General features: G+C 38.6%; 2 protein-coding genes across 4 annotated transcripts in view; one reads left to right on the top strand and one right to left on the bottom strand.

Annotated features, from left to right (window-relative positions):
- METTL15 (methyltransferase 15, mitochondrial 12S rRNA N4-cytidine) overlaps positions 1-9,681 on the bottom strand; it is a 90,787-nt gene extending 81,106 nt beyond the window's left edge. Inside the window, exon 1 of the mRNA XM_069016499.1 lies at positions 9,227-9,681. Within this exon, the coding sequence (XP_068872600.1) occupies positions 9,227-9,610 (384 nt within the window). The 5' untranslated portion in view covers positions 9,611-9,681. The remainder of the gene's footprint in view (positions 1-9,226) is intronic.
- Positions 9,682-10,981: 1,300 nt separating this feature from the next.
- KIF18A (kinesin family member 18A) overlaps positions 10,982-23,111 on the top strand; it is a 32,107-nt gene continuing 19,977 nt past the window's right edge. Inside the window, exons 1-6 of one of the 3 annotated variants that reach the window (XM_069016497.1) lie at positions 10,982-11,026; positions 12,010-12,396; positions 13,063-13,220; positions 14,140-14,244; positions 15,213-15,323; positions 21,899-22,096. In XM_069016497.1, coding sequence (XP_068872598.1) covers positions 12,069-12,396; positions 13,063-13,220; positions 14,140-14,244; positions 15,213-15,323; positions 21,899-22,096 — 900 coding nt within the window. In that variant the 5' untranslated portion in view covers positions 10,982-11,026; positions 12,010-12,068. Of the gene's footprint in view, positions 11,095-11,218; positions 11,284-12,009; positions 12,397-13,062; positions 13,221-14,139; positions 14,245-15,212; positions 15,324-21,898; positions 22,097-23,111 lie in introns of those variants that run through there. The other 2 variants (XM_069016495.1, XM_069016496.1) reach the window with 2 other exon arrangements.

Raw genomic sequence — 23,111 nt, 5'->3', positions numbered from 1 at the left:
TGAATCACACATGGTCCACAGACACCTAGATATGTTATACTCCCATCCTGAAAAGTTGCAATTTTCATTTGCATTCTTGTTACTTCTGTAAGAACTCTAAAAATGAAAGATGACTTACTATATGACTGTATGTTTTGATGTCATCTCAACATCAATCAGTAACGAAATACTGACATGTTGTAACATAAAATTACTTAACAATAAAAAGGAATAAAAAGGAATAAAAAATGAACTTCTGGAAAATAAAAACATCTGTGGCAAAAAGTGGTTAAGGTTACCCTGTAGAGCAAAGCCTCATTACATGTTTCCCTGAAGTAAACTTGAAAATGTTTTAAACCTACGCAAGGTAAACAAGCTTTATACAAATCTATAGACCCAGTACCAGTAAGATGATACTGATGACACCACTATGAAAATTATGAGCAGCTACTGATCTATACAGGTGTAATTTCCATTCAAAGCTTGCTCAAGAATACAAGAGCTGAACTTGTCAGTGAAAATATTATAAAGGGATTAAAAGGTATTATGCAGGATGACATGACCTGCCAGAAAATAAAGTTGACCAAGAAAGTGAAAATTTACAGTTCTGTATTTTTGCTAATGGTAATACATTACACCATAAAACCTGTTTTTCTCTGGCACCTACTAAAAAGAAAAAATTGAAATAAATACACAGCAAAGAATAATTTTGGTTGCAAGCAAAAGATACCTCCTATCAGTTCTATACAGTACACGTCTTTCATCTACATAAAAAGTTATCACTTGTAATTTAAGAAAATAAGGACTGATAGCCAAAACATAACTGGACTAATTTTTTCCGAAAGTACTTTTGACAGAATATGGAATGATAAAAAAGTTGTTTACACACCAAGTCTAACAATCTACATCACAAAGAGAATATAAATTAATAGTTGGCATTTTGTAGGAAAACAACCTTCTCAGATCATGTATTAAGTACAATATAAAATGATTTTCCAGTATTGGTCTATTCAACAATTCAACATAACCATTATTTCCCATTTTTCACATTCATCACATTGGTACACTAACAGAGGATGCTACTAAATTATACTAGTATACAGTTAAATATCTGTAAAATCCCTAAGTTTGCATATCCAAGAATTTCAGTAACTTGCACTACCAACCATCTCTTCATCATTTCACATAGAGGAGAAAAAAGATTGCTATGAACATATATTGAAGCACCCATCAATCATAACCACTTAATGCCTCAAAATAATTTCCAATGTATTTTCTTCACAAGGTTTCAATTTTCCAATTACAGCTAAATATGAAACAACATATGAGCACAAAGAACAGGTTTTGTACGAAAACATATGAAAAGGTATTTTACCTCTTCTTTGTTTTGCCCTCTTCACTTATTTCTAAAGCCTCATACCTTAATTTGTGGTCTTGATTCCACAGAACATACTGGAATACATCACCTGAAGACATCTACAATTTATCTAAAAGTACATGACATCTTTCTCAGTCATCAACTGTAGGTTCATCACAGAAGCCTGGCAAAAGTCCAGTCACTGGCAAACCACTCTAATCCTCACACATCCAGAAGCAAAGGGAGCCATGTCCTAGACCCTCTCATGTATGCCAAGTGGCACTCCTTGCTTAGTGAGAAACCTGCAGCCAAACACTGCATTTCACATAGCCGAGTGAAACATCCAGAAAGATTACTGGGAGCAAGTTTTTTCCATGTAAGAGAACACAGATGAGCCCCTTCCCCCTTTGCTCTTGCATAAGAGGCAAGAGAAGCAAACAAAAACCTCCACCACCTGCCTTTGTCACCTGCTTTTAGACAGCATTGGCAAACCTCACTTCAGTATGCATTATTTACTTCACTCATTTTCCTAAGAGTAATGTTGTCTGGAATTAGATTTAATGACATTATGACTCAAGCACACCATTATTAACATTTCCATAGGAAATTAAAATTTCAGTGTCTGAATGACTTCAGCTAATCATCAGACTTAAAAAGAAAAAGCTGACTTCCTCAGCTACCTCATAAGAAACTTCCTTCCTCAATTATAACTGAGGAGATATTTAAGATGCAATGAAAATTTTAGAAAGGCTCAAGTAAAAATATAATTCTTTATTACATATGGTAAGTCAACCCAAAAAAAGCCATGGACATGTTTTTGATAAGTTTTGGCTGCCAGGTTCCTACATCAATTTGACATTAAATAATACTATTTTTATACAGAGTGAGCCTGAAACAATACTGATTTATTTCAGTGTTTAAAACACAATTACTAGAAAAGTATTTTCCCAAGATGCTGAGCATCAGCAAACATCAGTGTAATGAAGATAACATGCCCAGAAAGTCTGGGAAAAAGAAAAAATATTAAAAAAAAAAATCAGACCATATATTTGCATGACTTCAGATACCCGTTTAAACATCAAATTTAGTAGCTTAATCTTTTAATCATCTCTTTATCCAGAACAATTCTGTGCAAAACTACTCCCAACAGTATAAAACACAAAGTAAGAAAACAAAACCTGCAGATATCTCCCATACTCCAACTGTGATCTTCAATTGCTAGTAATATTTTGTGTGATAGAAAAAGTCTGCATTCCTGTTTGCAAACTCAAATTCAAATATTTAATAAGAAAGCTTAGCCAAAAGGCTGACTAAAGACACACAGTACTAGATGAGGAGGAAATGAGTAGCTACATATATTAATTATCACCCTTTCTGAGAACACAGGCTCACTCAAGTTAAAATTTAAAGGGCTTAGATTACTTTCTGGTGAATTTTATTAGTTTTCCCCAAGAGGTGCAAAGACTAATGCTGTCACAACAGAAAAGGAGAGCATATACAGCGTCATTACAAGCTGAGTCACCCGAAAGCACTGAATCTTGCTTTATTATAACACAGCATCTTAAATAGTCTCCTGAAGCGCTATCATTTGTTATGTGATAGAACAGCAACAGCAAGCTAGCCCAGTATCACCATAAAACGAAATCTGCACATCTGCAGAGTTGTTTTCAGTAGGCAGACCCTGTTCCCTTGCTGGTCTCTTTGGATATAGCAGCTGCAGGCTTTTCTTCCTCTACGGCAATAGAGAAAGATGCAGAACAAAGTTGGTGAGAGCTCTTCTACTTGTGGCTGCTGATAACACTTAGACATGCCTTCAGAGAGCCATGATGCAGGTGGGAGGATGAGGTGGTCAGGCAGATGCGCAAGAACTACAACCTGAAGATTCCTTCCTGTGCAGCTGTAGCCATCAACTGATTCTTCCTCTCATCCAAGTATTCTAGTTATTTTCTCTCTAAAGACCCAATTCTTGAAGGAAAAAATGTAAAATCTGAAGAGACTTCTTCACCATGCCTCATTCATATCCTGCCAACATTCAGATTCAAATCATATTTCATTTCCCAGTACCGCAGTCTAATCACTCAACAGTAGCAGCTTCAACATAGAGAACAGTTATGCAGTGCTCTCAAATAAATCGCGTGTGTTTTAAGTCATCTGTCAATAAGGAATCTAAGGTCCCTGTATTTTTGGAGGGCCCACTACAGAAGACAGCAAAACAACAAGACAACTGAAGAGCATGACTGACTTTCTCCGCCTCATCAGCTGGCAAGCTGTTCATGAATACCATCCCCTGTCCTGTTTTCCCAGTCCCCTTCTTTCCTCTCTGATCTTGTGAAGGAATTCACACAGATGCAGATACTGTAAAACATGTATGACATTTGTTGGCATTACACTGTTAAATAATACTTTTTCTACCTTACAACATTTTATTTTGACTGCATGTCACAGCAGAGTAATTGGTTGTAAGTCAAGGAATGTACGCAAATGGGGTCTGCTTTTTCAAATCTGCATATATATACTACCATCATAAAACCAGACAATATTATTATTTAAAATAATAAATACTTGAAGTACTATCTTAATCAAAACTGTTTTAAAAATGTGTTCCATTTTCATGTACTAACTTCAAATGCTAACTTCACTAAAAAATCCCTCCTAAAGTATGACTTTAGCCAAGTATTTTAAACAGTGCTATCTGATGAGAATCCAGTTAACTAGTTTCCTATTAGATACACCAAAAAAGAAATACACTTTGCATATATACACATTCGATACACATTTTATTACACAGTTCCATACACAGATGTGATCTGAAGCCCAGCTAGCCTCTTCCGCAAATTTACAATATGTGCAGCCAGGACATCAGGCAAGATAAGAGTGACAGAAAGAATACACAGGAACTACATGATCAACTGAAATAATTCTCAATATGCCTCAGTAACAGTCAAGTACCATGGGGAAAAAAGTGTGTTCTGTAGCTCCCAGAGTATTTTCAGAATTACTCTATATTAATTTATTGACTCTCGCAAGTTTCTGTATCTTCCGTTTTTACAACAATCACTGCAGAGATCACTGTGCAGCTGAGAGAAAAATTAGCCATAAAATTTGCATATGGAAAGATATTTTCAGCATGCTTCGCAAAAAAAAAATATAGCTTTGTTTCTACAATAAAGAACATTATGGAAATCAATTGCTTTATGTCACCTTATTCATTTTACAAGTCCAGTGAAAAACAGGCTAAAACAACAAAAACTTTACTATGCCCATGTGTGTGTTGTGCTTTTCCAAAACAAGTATTTGTAAACATCATGATGCAATTAATATTCCCTTCCAAACTTGGTATTTTGGCTGCATTTTACAAAAAAAGCTCAGAGAACAACTTGAGAACTCAGAATTAATTTTTCCAGATCCCTTTTCAATTCCTGTTTACTTTGGACACCCTGCAGAAAACTTCAATTTTGAGAACCTCTAGTGTAAACGGGTCATTCCAGTTATAAATTATTTGCAGATGGCTTTGGAGATACTATGATAAGAACCCTGGTCACCAGCACAGACATATAACTATTTATATACCACAGTACTTGGAAACCTTTGTCACAAACAGAAGTCCTCTCTGCAGGGTGCTGTACAGAGAAAGGTTATTTTTGCCTTAAAGTACTTATACTCAGTACAAGGCAGAAAGAGAATACTGATATATGGTCAAGAATACACAGAAACTAAGACAACAATTTCAGAACTGCCTCTGCTTTCTCACACCAGCAGTCTACCTCAGCTTCCTTCAAGTGTCATCTATCACTTGACTAACTAACTCTGCAGAAAAGGAAGGAAATGACCATGCTCCAGATCAACATCCCACAGAGCAACAGAACCTCCAGGAGGTGAAAAGCTACTGTCTTCAAACTTGAACTCCAGAGCTCAAGCAGCACTTCACTCACAAAGAGAAATGTCTGACTGTCAGCAATGTCTTATACTTCCTTCCTGTTATTTTAGAAGGCCATGCTCACACTCCTTCTGAAAAAGGATCATTTGATGTTTGGATGCATGAAAATAGTAACTATCCTGTAAACAAAGCAATATGTACCCGAAAGAGCAAAAGGAAAGCTCATGGCAAAGCTGCATGTTTTCAGGAAATACTTGTCTCTTTCTAGAAACTAGGCATAACATGTTATTTCCAAGACAAAGAGGATACCTTCTTCAATGAATGTCAAGTAGCAAAAATAATCTGAATAACTTTATGGAGAATCAAAAGGGAAATATCCACAGTAAGTCCCAGCTAACTCAAGAAGATGTCAGACAAGATCTCTTTGGGGAAAATTACTTGCCTTCCCTTTTTTGACACAAATTAACATAATGAGGTAAAAAATCATCTACTAATAACTGCTTCTGATGAACCACTTAAACACTGGAGAAAATGAAAGGTTTCATTCATTGTTTCTCACCTCAAGTTTGACTACCTACCATTTAATTTACAGATACTAAAAAAAAAATTCTAGAACTATCATAAACCAAATAATACTAGCAGACCTTATAGTATCTCCATTTTAGTCTCTTCTAGATCATACTCAACCATAGATAAAATCAATCATATAAGACCATAGATGTCACCAGATTACAGGCTTCCCCATATAATCTGAGAAGGGCATAATATTTGCTTTTCTTCCAGTTGGAGTTTAAATATTATATATAGAAGTATTTGTTGGTGCTGGGGCACTATCATTTCCTAGAGCTTCGCAACTCAAAAACCTTTAAGATTCTCATTAAGAACAGTTAAAATTTCAGAGTTTCATCCTCTGGCATTCATACAACAACTCACTACTAATTAAATTATTTTACTTAACATTATAGCCACAGTGTGCGGAAAAGATCCACATCTCTGTTTAAAAGACAAGGGACTATTGCAAAGGAAAAAAATAGGAAAAAGTAGGCTGAAAACTGGGGAAACATGCTTCTGGATGCCCAAACACATTGATTTAAAATATGTTGGGTTCTTTAAGAGAAGAGAGAATTGTTCAGACAACTGCAAAAACATTGGTCAGGTATTTGCAAACAACACTTGTGGACTGAGAAGATTAAAATGTAGTGTAATCAATACAGTAAACTTAAAAGAGGAAATTACTTATGTGTGGACTTACTGCAACAGACTTTTCATTGAGAAGTGAGGTAGATCAGTAAAAAATAATTTGTAGTCTTTGCTTCAAAGACAGGACTACTACAGGGACTTTGCGAAACAAGGCATAAAAAGAAGATTCAAAGATAAATGGAAGTATTATTGCTCAAACTCCTGACAAACAGATTCCCCAAAGGACACAGTCAACAAGAATATTCAGTAGGAGGGCACTAACATTTTATCTCAGCAGTGACTCACTCTTAAGTAACATTTACTTTCGTAAGAACCTCTATAAGTAAAATGAAAATCCCATTCAGTGACCATAACTATAGGGAGAACATCATCTTTCTAATTAGATTTTCTTTATATTGGCAACTCCTTGTCTTAGGACACAAGAAGAAATAGAGGCCCAAATCAGCTATTTCATAACAAAGAATATAACTCTATTAAAGCTAAGTAAAGGAAATCTTTATGTGCCAGGAGAGAATAAAGCAGAAAAACTAAATTCAAGATCAGAGCACTACCTTTCCGGCCCACAAAATAAAGTGTTTGTAGACCTCCCTGTCATGACTATAATCTTAAACATGTTAATTTTTATGACACTCCCAGCTGATAACCATGTTAATACAAACTGATTACCACCACTCAGGTTAGTGAGAAAATGCCTCAACCTGTGTTAAAACTTTCACTTACATTAGCAAAACTCAGTTGACACATTGCATCCTTTTGCACACTACTTATTTTAAAGGCTTCAGAAAGTGCTGCAAATACATACAGAAAAAGAAAAATGGAAGTGATGAACAGTTTCCAGTTTCAGTCATGCTGAACAGGTTAGCAGTATTATAAATGCTTCTGTTTGAGGTAAACACACTTGGGCTCTCTTACAGCAGTCATTAGTGGTTCACTACTAGCTTAGGAATCTGCAAAACCATGTATACACAGACCTGAAAAAATCCCACCCCAATAATAAGCTATTTTACATCCATAAATATTTAAATTATAAAAAAATCTTCAGGGGCAGTAATAGTTACTCTCCATAGTTCATAACCTTGAATAGTTTCTTTTACAAGTTCTGTTTCCAGGTAAGGTTTTTCTACATCAACAGAGTTTAATGAACAGTCACTTCATCAGCTCGTCTTATCTAAGTAAAAACTTACGCAACTGGAAAAAATATTTCACATAGTGTAAAGTACAGTTTATATGTTCATTTAATGTGTGAAAATGTCACCATAGTTCTGACACGAGAATGAAATCTGAACTAAAAGTTCCTTATGTATTTCTCTAATTTAGGTATCTTCAACAGTAGGACACATGCAAGAGGAATGTGTATGCTAATGTGTGTGGATACTAAAAAGCTAGCAGAGAAATTTTCTAGCTTTCTACAGCCACCTGTGAAAGTCTCCTTTCTCACGCAGACTAGCTGGGAAATGGTTTCAGATTTTGTAAACTATCTCATAGGTGCAGAAATGTTTTGGTATACTGGGAAAAATATTTTGGAAATGGGTGTTATACCATTCAGCCAATCACTCTGGTAGGTGGTTGATCAATGGGCCAATCATATCATTCCTCTATCGCAAACCAAGTTATATAAGAGAGTTTGTAATTAATTAAATAATCCCATTTTGTCCTGGACTTGAATTCTGTGTCGTTCTTCTTGCTGTCCTCGGTACAACAGCGACAAATGTGTATCAACACTATTTGCATTTTCACTGTTTCTTCAAAGACTTAAAATGATACACAAGGCGATACAACAAGATTTGACTGCAAATTTTTCATCACTGAATCCACCTCAAATTTGCCACTGTTGGATGATGCAGTTGTCAAATAAAAATAAAAACAAAAACATACACAGACTTTGACCTTTCTACTTCTTTATCTATTGTTTCAGACTTTGTAGTAAAACTACACATTGATAGGCCTAAATTAGTAAGATTCTATGAAACTAACATAAGCACTAACATCCCAGATGAAAGTATCTGAAATGTGAACATTATTTAAGAATTTACATTATATAAAAAATCCTTTCAAATGAATAGTAAGACCACCCAGACAAAAAACATTTCACTGTGTATCATTTCTGTTCAAGGACGTGTGCAACCATATACTTGGACTATACATGTAATGTAGCTGTATCAATACAGCAGTGTAAAGACCTGAACTAGCCTAGATAACAAAAGCACACTACTTACAGTACCATACCCAAATATGAAGGCTTGTACTAGTTCCATGCTAATGAGGCTAAACCATTTCTGGTACCACAGAGCCATTTTATACCTACAGTAACTCTACAGCACACCTCATGCAGTGAAAGCTTATCTTAAGGAAATACCTCCAACCATGGAAATAACTGTCTCAGAACAATGGATGATGACCATTTTTAAAACCTACATACTTACCGCCTCTTATACAAGAGGAAGAGGGCTCTTCAAAAACTGATGACATAACCCTATATGAGAACTTCCCACTACTATGAGTAATTAACATAACCACAAGAATACACAAGTGCAATTCAGAAAGACAAGCACAAAAGCAACAGAATAGTCAAATACAACAGTTTTAACAAATACCACCTACCTGGGGATTCAGGCATACAGAAACCAGAATTTTATTAGTTTGAATACAGAGTCTTAATTCAAACTTCAAAACAATTTAGAACCTTTAAAAGCTACAACTGATTGTTTAAGAGCATCCCTTTATTTCTCTAAACAAAAGTTATCCCTACACTGCATGAATTTTTCTGCTGGACTGTTAATGGATCACAAATGTTAATCAATCATTTAACTCACCTGACCTGGCTGGGGGGATAAACAATTAACAACCTCCTCCAGCATCACTGGTATGTGAAATCTTCCAAAATTACTGTTTTCTGTACTCTGAGGCAACTCTTCAGTTTCACATTTCTGGACAGTCTGCTCCTTTGACTCCGAGTCAGAAAGCTTATTTGGTGAAGAATGGATCCTTCTGGCAAAACTAGCCACCTTTACTGACTCCAGTTTCAAGTTGCGCAGAAACAAACATTTGCAAACTTGGCACAGATATTGAGATAACATTTTGGAGTTGATCAACCTATAAGAGCAGTAGATGTCAGGAATTACTTTCAAACAAGTATTTGAAATAGTGTGTTTGTTTAAATAACAAAGTGGAAATGCTACAGGTAAAGCAATACACATTCCAAGCTGGGCAGCTTTATAGATGTCATGTCAGCAAAATGTTTTCAGAACTTTCAATATTATCTACAAATCAATCATGTTCAAGCAATAAGCAGATTATTTTCACTATCAGATACATGCTTTTCTTGAATTTACCTTGCCAAAGGCTACCGATATTTTGCCTGCATAAGAATAGGCTGAGAAAGTTACTCTCCTGATAATTTAAGCCTCATCTGGGCAGTAATTCCCCCTACTTTAAGTTTGAAAGTGCATATCATTCTAACTTTGAACAGACATACAGATGTGAGGTTTTGCAACAAACCACAGTATGTCTACAGAAAACAGACATATTACCATGGTATGCTGTGCTGCTTTTGGTTGGGGTGGTTAATTTGGTTAATTTTTTTCACAGTGGCTAATACGGGGCTGTGTTTTGGATTTCTGCCAAACACAGCAGGCAGGAGACACAGCTGGGGCAAGTGACCCAACTGGACTAAAGGGATACTCCAGACTAAATGACAACATGCTCCGTATAGAGAGTGGAAAGAAGAGGATGTTTGGAGTGATGCCATTTGTCTTCCCAAATAACCATTACCTGTGATGGGGCCCTGCTCTCCTTGGAGATGGTTGAACACCTGCCTGCCCGTGGGAAGTAGTGAACTAATTTCTTGTTTTGCTTTGCTTGTCTGCACAGCTTTTGATTTCCCTATTCAATTCTCTTTATCTCAGCCCCCAAGTTTTCTTCCTTTTCACCCTTCCCCTTCTCTCCCCAGTCCCACTGGTGAGGGCGTGAGGAGCGGCTGCCTGGGGTTAAACCACTAAAGGTGTGTCCCACCATCCTACTCACACTGACCGACACTGGTACGAGCCCAAGACGTGTGGCTAACACGAGGGACACACTTTGCTTACAACCACCCTCATTCTACACAACTGGAGATCTTTTTCTTAGAAGTGAGCAAAAAATGTGTAACACCACACGTGTAAAGCGGCACTCGAGCACAACTGCAGGCTGCCACTTTAAGATCGGGACTTGTACTAAAGCAGAAGTTAAAGCCAGCGAGGACAAAAATTCCACCTCCTAACACTTTTTATCAGAGACAGCCGGAGAAGCGTGAGCAGCCCGCACCCAGGCCCGCACCAGGCCCCACGGTGGGATGCGAGAGCAAGAGGCTGGGGGCTGTCCCCACCCAAGCCAGGCTAGCAGGACACGCGGACCGACCGGCAACCCGGCCGACCGACCGGCAGCCCCGAGCACAGCCCATCCCTCCGCGCGAGCTCTGCCGCCGCCTCTACCCCGCAGACCCCGCACACTTACCGCTGGCGCCGTCGCTCTGCTGACGTCACGGGGGGCAGCCAATGAGAAGGCGTGGAGGGCGGCCTGCTTGTGTTTGAATTCGGCGGCCGGTGGATGGCGGTTGGTGCGGCCGCGGCCCGCGGGTGAGTGCGGGGCGGGCACGGCCCGGGGGTGAGACCGGGCACCGGGACCGGTGGCCACGGTCCGGAGGGTGAGTGCCGGCAGTGAGACCAGGGATGGGCGCGGCCCGGAGGGTGAATGCCGGGGTGGGACCGGTGGTGGGCGCGGCCCGGAGGGTGTGTGCCGGGGCAGGCATTTCTGTGGCGGGCATGGAGGGGCAATTCTCTGGCCCTAGGGCCGAGCCTGGAGCGTGCCCCGAGGAAGAGCTGTCTGCAGTGGGGTAAGGAGGGGGCCGAGAGAGCCGAGCGGGGCTGGGCCCCGGCCCTGCTGCTCACCTGCCCCGGGTGTTCCCTCTCCCCGTGTCTCGGTTATGCCACGGCCGGGGGGCCGCTCGGCTGAGAGAGCTGGCCCTGGAGTGGCAAAAGCGTCACTGAGAGCGTTTACCGTGTAGGTTACTGCCCACTTCTAAGGGCGAACGAATAGCCCTGTTAACAAGGAAAATGGGCTATTTAGAGGAAATTCCATTTTGGTATCGGTTACTGTATCCCATGCAAGGCACGTTAACGTAAATCCCGCTTTAGCTTTTCTTAAACCTACGTGCAACGTGACTATATCAATAATCCGGGGAGTGCAACATAGGCAGCTCCTCCTTCAGTTGAAGAGCAAAGAAACGACTTGCTTTGGTGTACAGAAATCTGAAATATCAGATATCTCATCTGAAAGCTTGGTCTGTTATAAAGGAAAGCATGTAGGTAATTTAGTAGTTTAAATTCTAAAATAAACTTAAGAGTTTACTGGGGAAGTGCTGGTTGGCTTTCTGAAAGCTGTGCTGAATTAAGTCAACCTTTCAGGCCAGTTATAGTGTTTCCCAAAGTCTCACTGCCGTTGGAGCAGTCCATTGACAAGTGGTGGGTGGATCCAGAATAGGTGCCTGATCAAATGTGTGAACTGTTTGAAAAAGTAAAAGGCATTATATTGCAAATAAGATCTATCTTGTCAATTGCAGAAAAGAGTCGGCTGTTTGATCTGAAAGAGTCTTCGAAGTGAAGCTGGGGGACAGAAGGGATGACTCCTGCTAAGGAAGAAGATGTCTGTAATCATGTGAAAGTGGTAGTCCGTGTCCGTCCAGAGACCCAAAAGGAAAAACAGGGCAGCTTTAGCAGGGTTGTGCATGTTATTGACCAGCATGTATTGGTCTTTGATCCAAAGGAGGAAGAAGTTAGCTTCTTTAACAGGAAGAGACTGATCCATAGGGACATTAACAAAAGACAAAGGAAAGATCTTAAATTTATGTTTGATGCCATTTTTGATGAGAGTTCATCCCAGTTGGAAGTTTTTGAGCATACTACCAAAAGTCTAATTGATGGCTTCTTAAATGGATATAACTGTACAGGTAACTTTGCTATTTATCTTCTTTAATTAAAAAACTTCAATAAATTTCTCAAAGTTTCTACCATTGTATCCAATGGCTGCAGAGGCATTTGAAAAAGCCTGAGATAGAAATAAAGCACTGTGTTTTATTTCATAGGTATGAGAGGCTGACTTTTTAGTATATGGAAGTTAGGATAGCTCTACTCTTTTTAAAAGAAGTTTGTGTTAAGGTTATAATAGCCTTGGGAATCTTATCTGAAATACATGTGCTAATGGGAGTCCTATAGAGTTATTCAAGCAGAAGCAGTTGTGTCACTGAGTGTGTGGTAATCTACTTTATGAGCTCTTTAAGATCTTGGGTTTTTTTAATTGGCTACTGGAATGTGGTGAGGAAATGAAATGGCTATCAGCAGTAAGTTGATGGCTTAGGGTTATGAGAGTAAGTAAATAATATTTTCATGTAACATGTCAGTGAATAAATTTTGAACTGAAAACTCAAAAATGTTTTTTGAAACACTTCTCTCTAATTATAGATGTGAAAGGTAAAGCCTAAGTAAGAGCCTTGATCTGTTTATGAAACAGTTGTGCAGCATGACAGAGGTCTCTGAATGTTCATTTGACTTTTGCATTCCTGATTAGCTTACAAATAAATTATTTTTACTTTGTTGTTTTTGTGGGGAAAATTCAGTGCTTGCATATGGTGCAACAGGAGCTGGAAAGACGCATACAATGTTAGGTTCTCCTGAAGATCCTGGAGTCATGTACTTAACTATGATGACACTTTATAAACGCATGGATCAAATAAAAGAAGATAAAACATGTGATGTTGCTGTTTCTTATTTAGAGGTGAGTTCCTGCATTTGGTTTGTTGCTTTTAATAAGTTCTATTTTATAAATAAAGACAAGCTGGTTTTGCTTTCCACTGGTCCTTTCTGGGGCTTGACAAAATGTGTCCTTACAGGAGTGGAACTGTATTGTGCTCTGCAAACTTGGTGCTCCTAGGCACCTGTTACTGTTTTACAGAAGGCTGCCCATGAAGGACAACTGCTTCTAATATATTCACTGAATGTTCATGATTTGTGTTTTGCTGATCAGTTACACGCCTCTAAACATCTGTTGATGTGTACAAGAAAATATCATTTCAGGGTAATATTTTAGGACTGCATAATAACATCCTATAAGCATTGTGAAAAAGCACAACAAAGTGATGTTCTGTTTCTACAAGTAAATGTTTTGGCACTGCTGCTGAGCAGTGCTAGTAAAATGGTTATCTTCTGAGCTCCCTCAAAGTCTTAATGGACTCCAGTTGGTATTTGGGAGGGGTGGAAGGAGATGGAGAAAGTTTGCATTGCCATGTGCTTCCAACAGACCAAGAAATGAGACATTTAACAGTTTTAATGGAAGTAGATTTGAACTAAGAAATATTGCTGAAGTATGGGTTGTGATGAGCAATGGAGGGAAATAAATGCTTTGGCTTCATGCTTGTTGCAAAACTGGGTTTTGTTAAAAAAAGGCTTTTTTTTTTTTCAATAAAGACTAAGATTATTTACTGGAAAGAATTACTTCTAAAATCTAAAAAGAAATCAAGTGAATTGAATATTTTAAGCTCACTGTAGGAATAATGTTTGAAAAAAATTACAGCTTGAATTCACTACTTTGTCTTAAAGGAGTGTTAAAACAGACTGGTGATTTCTGTTTATTTAAGTTTAATTCTGTCATCTATGGGAGGATATTTTAATGAAATATTTTAAATTCCGTTTCAAAGGTTTACAATGAACAGATACGTGATCTGCTGGTCAACTCTGGGCCTCTGGCTGTTCGTGAAGATGGCCAGCAAGGGGTGGTAGTTCAAGGTCTGACATTACATCAGGTATGTAAATATCAATAAACACTTAAAATGTGCTTGAGATAATTGAGAAACATCCCCATTCTTCTGAAAGTTGTATGGAGTTTGGTAATTTCCTAGTGGGTTTCTTTTCTGGCCATAAGCATCAGTAACTTGCAAACCTAATTAATTAGTTAAAAGCACATTGTGGAAAAAACCTGCTAATCTTATTGAATGCAAATATAGAAGCATTCAGTCCTTATTATCAAAAGGGTATCACGGGTTGGATGCTTATCCAGCAAGTTTTGGAAGATTTGTTTTTTCGTTAAAACATCTTGGCTTTGCCATCATTGCCATCTTGGGGTGCTCTACACCACTGTGAAGACTAAAGATTGTTTCTGTTTGTAAATAACCATGTTTGAAAAGTTCCATGTTAAATTACTTTTCCAGGCCAGCACAGCAATTCTTTGGTAAGGTCAGTGATAGAACTTAGTTGTCCAATCTGAAAATCAATTCCTATGGACCTATTTTCTTGCAGCTTTCTAGTGCATGTTACATGCTGTGACAGGAAACAATATTCTAAGTTTGGCTAGCTCTAAAACATCCTTCTTCCCAAACCTTGAGTCTTGTGAGGAAAAAACTTTTCCTGTACTAATGGATTAAATAGTGATATACTAATTTAAGTCAGACATTCTTAAAAGAGGCTGATTCTAACTATGGAGAATCTTTCAGGTTTGTTTAAATTCTTTACTAAAAATATTTTCTGATTTAAGTTGCTGCGCTTAAGTGCTTGCTTTTCATACCTTACCACTTTTTAGCTGAGAATATTTGTTTGAAGTGCCTCCATTTCAAAAGTGCCTCCATTTCTCTTATTTCTACGTAGCTAGCTACGTAGCTACGTTTGTGGGGTTTTTTTTGAAGGTGAATATTAATGTAAATGTATTTTAGAATCAGTGTATTCCTATAATTGATGGAAAAGAAAACTGTATTTGTCTTGTGCTCTACTCTTAAAGCCTAAATCAGCAGAGGAAATCCTTCAGATGTTGGATTATGGAAATAAAAATAGAACTCAGCATCCCACAGATGTGAATGCCTCCTCTTCCCGGTCCCATGCTGTCTTTCAGGTAAGATGATATAGCAAATAAATGGTGGACATTACTGTGAGTTGCAGTTTTTGTTTAAATTTGGATACAGTGGAAGCTTTTACTTTTAAACTGTGTTGAACCTTAGTTTGGAGAAGAGGGGATTGAAGTTTTCCAGTTTACTCTTCTTGTTGACTCCTTATTCCTTAGAAGTATGTAATGGTTCTTAGTGTTTCTTTGAAAAAATGAATTTAATGAAAAGGTCTCCAGTTCCAATAGTTCAAACTTATTATATATAAAATATGTACTTATATCTTCTTAACTTATGTTCCTTAGAGGAAATAACTGTTACGTAAAATGGTAATTTTGAGCTTTAATATACTTCTATATTGTAATCTTATAAACTGAAAGTTATTGGTGGCTTTTTTAATGCTTTCTGTTTTCATGATGTTGCTTAGCATTTCTCTGGGAAAAATAATTTACAGAATGCAGTTATATGTCTGACTATAAGAATCTCAAGTAGTACTTTCTTATTTTACTTTTTTGGTTGATGTTAATTTTTACAGTAAAGTGATTTCCTAATATCCTGGTATGGATCAAGTTTTAGAAAATTAAATCATGATTCTTAGTTTTCAGAAATGAGTTGTACAAATGATGCCTTAAGAGGCCTCCCAGAGACTGGACAGGAGTAAAAGAATAAAATAGGTATTTATTTGAAAGGCCTTCAAAGGTACACCCTGGGAGCCACAGGCTATTGCCAAAAATGGACCCCAAGATGGACGACAGGTCATGAGTTCTTCACACCTTTATAGGTTTGGTTCATTTGCATATCAGGGTTAATTCTCCAGTTAAAGCTTCAGTTCAATGATGTAATTTCCCCTCCCCTGGGGAGGCCCCTCTGCTGGGCCCCCTTAGAAGCTCTTTGGATTATACTTTTTGGGCCTAGGATGGTCTGGGTGACCTTGGAGAGCAGGCCTGGAGAGGCTTTGTTATGTCTACCTAGCACAAGTGAGCAGAAATTAGCAAGCTACAAGAAACCTCAGAGTTACACTCTAAGCAGTACAGAATCAGGAAAATATAAAAGTTAAAACCTAGGCATCATTTCCCCCCTTTAGAGGTTTGACAAGGCCTCTACCTTGTCTAGACTCTATTTCAAATATTCTAATATCCACTAATAATGTGTCTAACAGCAGTATATATCTATAATCAAGAATTAGGATTACAAACAGTCTGTGATCTAGGGTCAGTTTGGTAACCGTGAAACCAGGATGTGGAAGATACAATCAGCTTTGAATGTTATCCAATGTAAGATCTAAGTTGATTCTCAAATTGTAAACAAATTTTGTTGATCTTTCCACTTCAGTTCACTTGTCAATTATTAATTTTGTATCCAAATGAATGTCTTTGGATATACTCTGGACTAGAATCATATGCAAAATTTGGTTCCAAACCTGAGTCAGTGTTACCAACTGCGTAAATAATAAGCACAGGGAAAAATCATTTGAACTACATCATCTTTGTTTGTATCAGTCTCTGTTTTCTCAGTTATTTCAGGAGCAGAAGCCTTCTTAACTCTGGAGTAGTGAATCCAGGGTCCTTTGTCAGCAACTTTGACTGCGGTGAGGGTGGTCAGCAAAATCTGGAATGGTCCCCTCCACTTGGCCTGTAGAGGATCACTGTCCCACCACTTGACATAGACCCAGTCTCCAGGCTGGAAGGGATGTGCAGGAGTGTCCAGTCCTATGGGTCTGGATAACACAATGTAATTCTGGAGCTTCTGCAAAGTAGAACCTAAAGCCATTAGATATATCTTTGCAAATCAGGTTTTCCCCTCATGTGAATTTCACCTGGAACATGTGGAATTTGATATGGCCTGCCATACAATATTTCATAGGGACTGATGTTATCCCTCTGCCTTGGTTGTATATGGATCCTCAGTAAAGCTATAGGCAAGGCCTGAACCCATGTCATGGATGTCTCTTGAAATATTTTGCTAATTTGTGCCTTAAGGGTCCCATTCATGCGTTCCATTTTACCGCTTGCTTGGGGTCTGTAAGGTGCAGACCCCAAGCAATTCCCAAAATTCAGCTAACTTCTTGAATCACATATGCAACAAAATGTGGTCCCCTATCCCCAAGGACATGCCTAAAGGAACCCCAAACCTTGGTATTATATGATTAAGCAAAACTTTACCACCTCCTTGGCTGTGTTAGTACAACAGGGGTAAGCTTCAGGCCGTCCACTGAAAGTGTCAACCAACACCAGTATGTACCTGTATCTTTGCATGGTAACTCAGCAGTCTATTTGCCAGTAATCTCCAGGAAGATCCCCTGCCTTTGTTACTCCTAACACAACTCTTTTCCTTGTATCAGGATTGTTTTTGCAGCAGATTTCACACCTGCTCACTACTGATTGTACAATATCTGCCTTTCTCTTTCCCATTACTACCTTCTTTAGATGTTTTCAGAAGATTTTCAACCTCGAAATGTGTACTTTCCTGTTCTCTTCGAGCTAGCTCTCGAAGGGTAAGAGGTGGGACTACAACCTGATGTGCGGGTGTGACAGCCCATCCATTTTCTGTGATCTCAGCCTTAAGAAACTTGATTAACTTGTGGTCTGCGTGATCATATTTTGGGGTGAAACCTGACAAGTCAATCTTTATTTGTGGAATTACTGCAAGAACACCTTTTTCTGCAGCCCTTTTTGCTGTTTCATCAGCAAAGCAATTTCCCAATTCTAGAGTGGTTTTATCTTTGCCAATCAACTTTGCCCAGTTATCTAATACAAATTTTAAAAGAGTGTTCAGTGGTACTTCAGTCCCCATACAAGAAATATTACTACCCATGGTTTTATGCTTGCAAACAGAAAATTCGCGAAAATAAAGCAACAAGATCTAAGAACCCTCTATAAAGCAAAGAGAGAAAACTAAAGAAGGTAGGATTCGAACCCATAATCCTGGGGATACAAACTGTGGCTGGAAATATGATTTAAGCCCTAAGCCTCTGCACCACCTGGCTGTGTGCCAAAGGGTGTTGGCTACAGTCCTCCTAACCTTTTCACAAGGCAGGAACAAACTGACACAGGGAAAATTAAATCCCTGAATGGGACATTCCCTGATAAGCTCTCATGAGCTACCAAGCTAACAGAAAGGGGAAACACCAAAGGAAACCCCCTTGGACCCTCCCAAGTCCCCAAACTAACTACAAGAGATCTCTTAACACCTAGTTCAGGTGTTAACAACAGAATACCATCTTTATTCAGTTACTCACTGCCTCTGTGCTGGATCTGGAGAGTTTTGGGCTTTTGGAGCTCCTCTGTCTCCTGGACTGCTGCAATTGCCCCTCCCCCCCGGCTGCCAGCAGAGCAGGGGGAGCTGAGCTGGATCTTTCTGAGTCCCAGAGGATTTTCAAAAGCCTCGTTGTCCCATCTGGGGTGCCAAAGAACTGATGCCTTAAGAGGCCTCCCAGAAATAGAGACTGGACAGGAGTAAAAGAAAAAATAGGTATTTATTTGAAAGGCCTTCAAAGGTACACCCTGGGAGCCACAGGCTATTGCCAAAAATGGACCCCAAGATGGACGACAGGTCATGAGTTCTTCACACCTTTATAGGTTTGGTTCATTTGCATATCAGGGTTAATTCTCCAGTTAAAGCTTCAGTTCAGTGATGTAATTTCCCCTCCCCTGGGGAGGCCCCTCTGCTGGGCCCCCTTAGAAGCTCTTTGGATTATACTTTTTGGGCCTAGGATGGTCTGGGTGACCTTGGAGAGCAGGCCTGGAGAGGCTTTGTTAGTCTACCTAGCACAAGTGAGCAGAAATTAGCAAGCTACAAGAAACCTCAGAGTTACACTCTAAGCAGTACAGATCAGGAAAATATAAAAGTTAAAACCTAGGCATCACAAATATGCTAAAACTTAGACTTCTCCAGAGATTTTTGGTGTTGGCTACACTGCCTTATTCTTCTGACTTCTCTTTTTAAATACAACCGGTGATATTTGAAAACTAGTCCTGTTATCAGCAATGTCTTTTTTTTTTGTTTTTTTTCTGTTTGCTGTTACATACTGCAAAGCAATATCTTGAATTATTTATTTGATCCACTCTGGGTTGAGAAATACTAAAATAAATTTGATTCTGGTCCTTGCATTACAGCATTTAACTGTTGGGAAGTTCTTAACAGTTATCTGCAGACTTAGATAATGCTAAATAACTATAGCAAAGTTAAAAAAAAAAAAACCAGCTTCTAAATATGTAACAGAACAAAAGTCATTGCCACTCTAAAAGCTTCTGTTTTCCTATATACCTTAAACTTATGTTTGAAATTGCCTTTCCTGTTTTTAATTTCCCCTGAGGTCTGCCCTTGTTGTGCATTGTACATGATCACACAAAGACTTCTTTTGAAGTTGTTTGGGTTGAGAGCTGCATTGTTGTGCATGTGTGCTGCGTTTAGAAAGGCTCAAGATACAGTGCTACAGACAGATCAGAGCGAACTGCTGATTTCTGTTTGTTTACTTGCTGGGCTGGGATGTCTTATCTCCCTCACCTTTACTCAGGAAAAAGCTCTGGATTTTATTACCAGCAGAATTTTTCTTGGTACATTTCTAAAAGTGGCAAGCAATTAAATAAATCAGTTTCTCATCTATTTCCACAAATCCCTGACATTCTGCATAACAGAATTGTGTCTTTGTTTCCAAAGATGTAAGTGATGAGAAGTCCCCAGTGCTGTCATAACTGCCCTTTATTTTTAATGTTTCTATTATTTTAAGAGTTGCTTTTTTTGTAGAGGTATGGTATTTTTGACTTTTCTTGTTAACTTTATGGGAGCAGGATATTTTCTGAAACTGACTCAGAAATTGGTTAAGTCTTGGCCCAGGACATTCTGAGCTGGTTTTAGAGATGCAAGTTTTGCCTTACTGTACCATGTGTCTTATGTTTAAAATATCTGTCTGGGTCAGGCAATCACTGCATCTGAGGAAAATCCAAATTGCCACACTGTTCTATTGAGAGGGTTCTGTTTTGGGGCATTTCCTGTATCTTTTGAATTTTTACAAAAGCTTGAGTGTACAACGTAGTTTGGCTGTCACTCCACCTTTCCCTACTTCATTAATGATAGTTACTGTGTTGTTCTGGTAGTGGGTTCTCAGCCTGAGGTTCTTGGGTTTTTTGTCTGTTATACTGGAAATAGTACAGCTGAACTTAGTTGTACTGTTTGATATAGAAACATATGTATTTGAAATAGATCTACATTTCATGGCAAGTCATAAGAATTTTATTCATTCACAATTCTTGTCAATCTGTTTCCTGTTACAAGGTAACTGTGAAGACTTCATTTCTCATGCACAAAGCTTAAAGCTACAGAAGTAGAGAGATACTGTCTTTACTAGTCAATCACCTTGTATTCATGACAGCTCTTTCCTAATTCATTGTCCAGAAGGGCGTTCATGAATGTGTCAGTAACCATTAACCATATAAACAAATGGCAAGGCACTTAACACGGAAGAAGGGGAAATATATAGAGAATCTTGAAAGAGTATAAAGCCATCTGAGGATAACTTTGATTCTTCTTACTGACCGTATATTCCTGCTTTGCCTACTTCCTTATAAACCTGAAGAAAGAATATCTTCACCAGCAGAAGGAAGCAAAAGTGTTTAGTTCTTTGTACATCTCGGTACCATGAAAAATTCAAGAAAGATGGGAGGGCAACAAGTGGCCTCAGGAGGCATCACATTTGAAAACATCCTGGAGTGTATTTTCACAGCAGCAAATGAGTGTTGTTTCCTATTAATGGAAGATACAATTAAGTCTAAATCACTGAAAGGCCAGCCTTTTCCTGGTTTATCCCTATACATATCTTTATGGCATACCCCTTAAATGTGCATTTGAAAAAGGAGCACCTCTTTCAATTTAAAGTTCAGGAGTGTGATAAGCATTTTTAGTGCAGAACAATCAAGAGCTGTGAAATTCATTTTCCTGGTAAAAAACTCACTTATCTTTGCTGCTTTGTGAGCCTGGGCCAGTTGGTCTCTTAATCCTCTAAACAGGACGGAGGAGAGAATCAGAAGCAAGAGAAGGGAGGTACCTTGTGGTTCACTTAAGTGAGGGGAAAGTGCCGGGGGGGGGGGGAGGGCAATTACTTGCCACCATCAGACCAATGCCCAGTCATTCCTCAAGCAATGGCTACTCAGAGCAACTTTCAGTCAGTTGGGGTCAGCTGTTTGCTTGCAACCTCTTGCCCACTGCCTTGACACCATACAACTGCTGTTTGGCAAAAGCTCATCATCCATGTGTGTTACCAGCACTGTCTGTTCACAAGTCTGGAAGCAACATGTGGGCTGCTGCACAGAAAATTAACTCTACCTCAGTCAAACTCAGTGCAACTATACTCTGCTTCTTTCCTTACTAATACATGAAACAAGGAACTTTAAATGGTGTCAGAAATGGATTGACTCTTTTCCATTAGGTCAAACTGACTGTTGACATTAGATATGTACTGAAAGGTTTAACTTGGATTACAAGGATTCCAATATAAATGTCCAAAAACAGTTGTTACACTATGAAATTAACTTATTGCTTAGATTGATAAGTGGGTTTTTTTTAATTTTTTTTTTTTTTTAAATTGTAGATTTACCTACGGCAGCAAGATAAAACAGCTAGTATTAATCAAAATATTCGTATTGCCAAGATGTCTCTGATTGACCTGGCAGGATCCGAACGTGCCAATGCAACAAATGCCAAGGGGGCTCGTTTTGTAGAAGGAACAAATATTAACAGGTCCCTGCTTGCTCTTGGAAATGTCATTAATGCATTGGCAGATCCAAAGGTATGTGCTGCTTTCCCATGCAGTCTTTACCTTTTAGTGTTCTGAAAACATTTTAAAAAGTGCTAAACTTCTTGAATAATATGGTTTACAGTGTTGATGCTACTCACATTATTATTCTCATATAAGATTGTCTTAAGGGTTTCCACCATCATGTCTGTGATAGCTGAAAGACAGTCCCGAAGAGAGAGAATTCTTAAAAACGATGTGCAGCTACCTAAGGATAGTGTCAAAGATGAATAGTACCTGCTTTTCTTACCGACCTTCTTCAAAATCAAACATATATAGAGAAGCTTGCATGAGTAAATGAATAACCTTAAAATGAAGCTTCAATCTTAGGGGGAAAAAGCTTCTACAGGCGAAAACAGCCCCTCTTCCAGTTGTTCTTTTGGGATCTCACATTCACATCCCTGCTCAAAGCAGTGAGTCAATCTCTTGATCTGGCTCACCAGCTCAAGGCAAGGAATAGGTATGATTGTGTAGGACAATGGCAAAACCTCCTGAACTTTTGCATAAATAGAGTCAAGTGCATTGTCTACCACGACACTCTTTGTCCTCCTCAACTAGCAAATTCTTCCTTCAAATATGCCAGGAGAAAATCAGATTTTATTTCCCTTCCTGATGCTGCATGTCCTCATCATCTTGTTGGAGTGGGAGGTGGAGTTTAAAATCTACCACGGACATAAGAAATAATCTTCATATTGATTTATTTGATGTGGGATTGGGTTCCTAGTGGCCAAACTTGGTATAATGAAATTAAAATTCTGTAGCTTCGTAAAGCAGAGTATGTGTTGCCTGGAAAGTTTGTGTACTCTCCATCCTTGGAGATAATCAAAACCCTACTGGGCATAGTCCTTGTCATCTTACTCTAACTGACCCTGCTTTGAGCAGAGGTATTGAACTAGAGGGATTTTAGAGGTTCTTCCCAATCTGGATGATTTTGTAAACTGAAAGTAGTTTAATGTAGTTTACTTTTTCTGTTAGTTGCCCCATCACAAAAATAGGAGTTACATATCCA

This window comes from Aphelocoma coerulescens, chromosome 5, assembly GCF_041296385.1.
Source record: "Aphelocoma coerulescens isolate FSJ_1873_10779 chromosome 5, UR_Acoe_1.0, whole genome shotgun sequence".
Taxonomy (NCBI): Eukaryota; Metazoa; Chordata; class Aves; order Passeriformes; family Corvidae; genus Aphelocoma; species Aphelocoma coerulescens.
Note: the sequence above shows the minus strand (reverse complement) of the source record. Positions and strands in the feature narration are given on the sequence as shown.